The sequence below is a fragment of the Palaemon carinicauda genome, chromosome 26 (assembly GCF_036898095.1).
Source record: "Palaemon carinicauda isolate YSFRI2023 chromosome 26, ASM3689809v2, whole genome shotgun sequence".
Classification (NCBI taxonomy): domain Eukaryota; kingdom Metazoa; phylum Arthropoda; class Malacostraca; order Decapoda; family Palaemonidae; genus Palaemon; species Palaemon carinicauda.
Window position 1 is genome coordinate 31796155 of NC_090750.1, and position 5000 is coordinate 31801154.

The window sequence follows — 5000 nt, forward strand, 5'->3', positions numbered from 1 at the left end:
AGCTTAGAATATCTTGCAGTCCCACGTTTTCTCTCTACGACACCTTAGGCGACACAGTACAAAGTCGTACGTGGCAGTTAGCTGGTTTACCTGTGGACGAGTTCTCTGTTGACAATGGGATTATTGTCGCATACTCAAGACGTTTCCCGCTGGTGATAGACCCCCAAGGTAAGTGGCACTACATTACAATAAAAGCGAATATGATTATGACTTATACAGGTACTGTGACTTTCTGTTCCAAGTAATGATCTGAAAAGTATGTGTCACTGAGTAGTTGATGAAAACAACTGAACAGTCTTAAGCTGTAGTTATATATGAATAAATATACACGGTAAGTACAATTATGGGTAGAACTATGGTGAAATTTATGAATTCTTAAGTGAAGCAATTCTAACATATAAAATAAGATCTGTATAACTGTGTGCACATTAACTGGGGTACTTACAGCTTTGTAATTCATAGGGTAAGCACCAATTTTCGAAGCGTTAGTAGTCATAACTCATAGATCTAAAAATAATTTCTTTAAATAATTTCACTGACTATATGTGAGTTTTGATGGATATGTTAAAAAAAACCCGGCATTTTAATATAGCCGACTTGAAAAAGAAAATGGCAGACTTTTCTTGAATGGTCAATATTACTTTAATTATTAAACAGACTCATGGGGCAAAAGGGCTAGTTTTCGGATAAACTCTAGGAAAGTTTGTTTTTGAATATACTTACAGGTAAGGCAATGACCTGAGGTTGAAATTCTATAAACGCCTCACATGATGGACCATACTGATGAAAGTGTACTTTTGAAATTATGAAGGCTCAATAATGTTATCAAGAAATTGTGTTTCTATATTATACGAATATAAAGTTTACCAAATTTGTATAATATATGAGCATCTTTTATAATAGGCTATGTTTAAGAATAGTGTCTGTGTATAAGACAGAAAGGTATTTGTATAAGTTTTTAATGTGAATATGAGATATACCTCTCTACCAAAGATTATGATGGCAAATCCTCGTTATAATATATCTCTTGCTATGGCATAACCAATACAGTAAATAGTGCTGAAAACACTTGATCGACTGCACCCAAAATCAACGCATTTAGTAATGCTTGGCTAATGTCATTACTTATAGGTCAAGCCAATAAATGGATTATTAACATGGAGAAAGAAAAGGGACTGTTGGTAACGAAACAGACGGATCCAACCTTCATCAGGAAGGTGGAGGAGGCGCTGCAGAAAGGATTGCCTCTGCTGATCGAAGGCGTCGGAGAAGATATCGACCCAGTCCTAGGTAGGAAGAGAAGTAACATTTCTTATTTGATTGGGTTCTGGGAAATAACCAACGATTAATAGCAGATAAATGTCAAATACAGATTTTGTTTGAGCTCCTTTTTTGGCATCCGGTCCATTACTCCGGTTCTTTGCAATGTTACTTTATGGCGTACTAAATTGAGGCCGGTGGTGGCGGTCCGCCCCGGATGATTTGATGTTTCTAATAATTATTGTTGTTGTTGCTGTCGTCATTATTATTATTATTATTATTTTATTATTATTATTATGATAATAATAATAATAATAATAATAATAATAATAATAATAATAATTATTATTATTATTTTTATTATTATTATTATTATTATTATTATTATTATTATTATTATTATTGGAGCCTTCGACTGGTAAACACGAAGAAGTTGTCTTGCTCTCCCTATTTTTTCATGATTATTCAGTGTGACTGTGCGGGAGAGTCGTTCACATTATTCAACAGTGACGTTAAAGCCCCGTGATTGAGTGTGAACTTTGTTGATACTTCAAAATTCTATATATGAAATTACACATGGTATATATATATATATATATATATATATATATATATATATGTGTGTGTGTGTGTGTAAATATATATATGTATATATATATATATATATATATATATATATATATATATATATATATACAGTATATATATAAATATATACATATATACACACATATATATATACAGGGTATATATATAAATATATATATATATATATATATATATACATATATATATATATATATATATATATATATACATATATATACAGGGTATATATATATATATATATGTATATATATATATATATATATATATATATATATATATATATATATATATATTCTCAGAAGGAGTATATTCAACTTCATTTAAAGAGATTTTCTTTTCTTTTTACATTGATATCTTCTCTGTGGCAAAACAAAATTGGTTTAGTTACGATTATGGTTTTATCTAGCCCACAATATGCATGTATTACAAGTGGCTAAGAATGAAATGTCAATGTTTTAATATTGTTCAGGTATTACAAGCAATGAACAAAAAAGTTTATATCCAATCCTTGTAAAAATTTTCAAGTTATTGGGCGAGTGTGGGAAGGAGGGTGCAAAAGAACATTAGCCTTGAATAACCTGGTTGGGTACCAAATACTCTATGAACGCCTCGGTAAACCTGGGCCCAAATGTACTGGTCTCTTCAAATATAGCTGTATGTACCTTTAAATTTACTTGCTACGTTTTTAACTTTTCCCTTAAGAAGTGTGATATAATGGTCTTGTTAATTTAGACTGGCAGCAACAATAACAAAAGTAATGATAATTGGTCAAACGAGAGGAAGAAGACTGAGATGTTTGAGGATCAAAAGAAATTTTGCTCAACCTAGGTACAAACTTTTATTTCAAGAATATTGATAGCACATTATGAATAGTAATGATGCACGGGTGATAAATTTATTATTCCGAAAATGTATTAGATCTATTGCTAATTAAATGAGATATTTTGTTCATTTTCAAGATCCGATTTTACTGAAACAAACCTACAAGCAGCAAGGTGTTGACCACGTGCGATTGGGTGAACATCAGGTCGAGTTTCGCAGCGGATTCAAACTCTATTTCACAACGAGGCTCAGGAATCCTCACTACCTTCCACAGATTACTGTAAAAGTAAATATGATAGTTTATTCTTTAAGTGATAGAATGGCTTTTGTTTTTACAATTTGCATGTTTATTACCGTTATGAAATTTGTCTATATCAATTTACAAAATTAATTCTTTTTCTTTTCATAAAGAAATTGATTGTTAAGTTGCGTATGCTAAGTTGTTATTTCCATAATTTCAGTAAGCAATAGTACATTACTTAGTTATTTACCATTTATCTTTGTCCCATTGACAGTTCCTACATTCAATGATCTGTTAAACTGAACTGTGCATTGTTCAGAACAAAATGGTATTCTTTTCCATAAACTCCCTCTTATATCTGGATAGTGAATAAACATAATAGTAGTATTATTTTGGTGATGAAATTTTGAACTAGGTCATTACAGAATCTTATATCTGCTAGTAACATCTAAGAAGTTCAGATTATTGCAACTATTAGTGGAAGCACTACAATAACAGGACTACTACTACTACTACTACTACTACTACTACTACTAAAAATAATAATAATGATATTGATTATTTTTATAGTTCAAATAACTAAAGAATATGTCAACGATATTAGGAAATGTCATCGGTTTATAAATTTCAGTCATTCTGCTTCTATAGACGTTCAGAGCTTCGGGATTTCTAATTTTTTTCCAGGTTGTTCTCGTGAACTTCCTGATTACCCAGCTTGGTCTTGAGAATCAGTTACTGGGTCTGGTTGTAGCCCACGAAAGGCCCCAGCTCGAAGAGCGGAAGAACCGTCTGCTGGTAGAGTCTGCTCACAACCGCCGAGCCCTTCAGGAGACCCAGGAGAAAATCCTTGAGGTCCTTTCTACCGCTGGTCAAAATCTTCTGGAAGATGAAAAGGCGATTGACATTATGTCTTCCAGCAGGGTAAGATACCATTAGATGACTTCATATTAATATTGTTGTTTATTATAGTTGTATATTATAGTGTTTGATGATGGGGCTGATGATGTAACAACGACTTGGGGAACACAAAAAGTCATGAGAGAACGAATCAGGGTGAATTTTTGCCGCTAATTTTGCAAACACTAATGCTTATGATGTGACACTGTATCTGGTAAAACGATATTTAGAAGAATTTGGAAATCATAATAATCTAAAATTTCATCGGCATTTATATTTATTTTAGTGATAGAGAGAAAATATCAGAGCACAAAAAAAGATAATGCACTTATCATCTTCGTCATTCTGCTAAGGTAGATGATTAGATCCATACCCATAAACAAAAGAGAAATTAAAAGTTCCTATTCAAAAGAAAATCCTAAGCATTCAAGAAAGGAAGACTTAGGATTATTGTATCGTTCCTCTACAGTTAATGAATAGATTTAGTTTATAAATCAAATTTTAGCAGGTTGTAGGCTATACAAATTAACTTAATCATAAGATTTTTATAGATGAATTTGACAATTTCCTTTTTGTTCGGAAATAGATGTTGGATCTCTCACCTCTATTCCATATTGCACTTTCTTGTTTTCAATCATTGCTAGGCTCTGTCACAAGAGATATCTGCCAAGGAGGAGGTCGTCCAACAGACCGAGATGGAGATTGATGAGGCTCGCAGTGCATACCAGCCGGTGGCTATTCATGCTTCGGTTCTCTTTTTCTGCGTCTCAGATATGGCTGCCATAGAACCAATGTACCAGTACTCACTGGCGTGGTTTATTAGTCTCTACCATCAAGTAAGTAAAAAAAAAAAAAAAAGTAATGTACCCGCATTTGTTGTCAAATTACCCAGTGTTGTTTTGAGTGTACTTAAGAGACCTTTGGATATTCAGTGTTTTATATATTGCTGTCTGGGAGTTATATTACTAACTCAGAGCTCAGGTATTAATATTATCAAGTGTAACATATTTAATGCAAAAACAAACAGGTGAGTTTGAAACTCAGGAGGTTGTATAGTTTCCCAGCCATAATATATATATATATATATATATATATATATATATATATATATATATATATATATATATACATATATATATATATATATATATATATATATATATATTGGTTC

At 31.8% G+C, this 5000-nt stretch overlaps 1 protein-coding gene across 1 annotated transcript in view; it reads left to right on the plus strand.

Annotated features, from left to right (window-relative positions):
- LOC137619874 (dynein axonemal heavy chain 3-like) overlaps positions 1-5000 on the plus strand; it is a 328675-nt gene that overhangs the window by 291728 nt on the left and 31947 nt on the right. Inside the window, exons 58-62 of the mRNA XM_068350164.1 lie at positions 1-168; positions 1132-1290; positions 2829-2977; positions 3617-3853; positions 4474-4665. The exon at positions 1-168 is cut by the window's left edge and continues 34 nt beyond it. Of these exons, the coding sequence (XP_068206265.1) occupies positions 1-168; positions 1132-1290; positions 2829-2977; positions 3617-3853; positions 4474-4665 (905 nt within the window). The remainder of the gene's footprint in view (positions 169-1131; positions 1291-2828; positions 2978-3616; positions 3854-4473; positions 4666-5000) is intronic.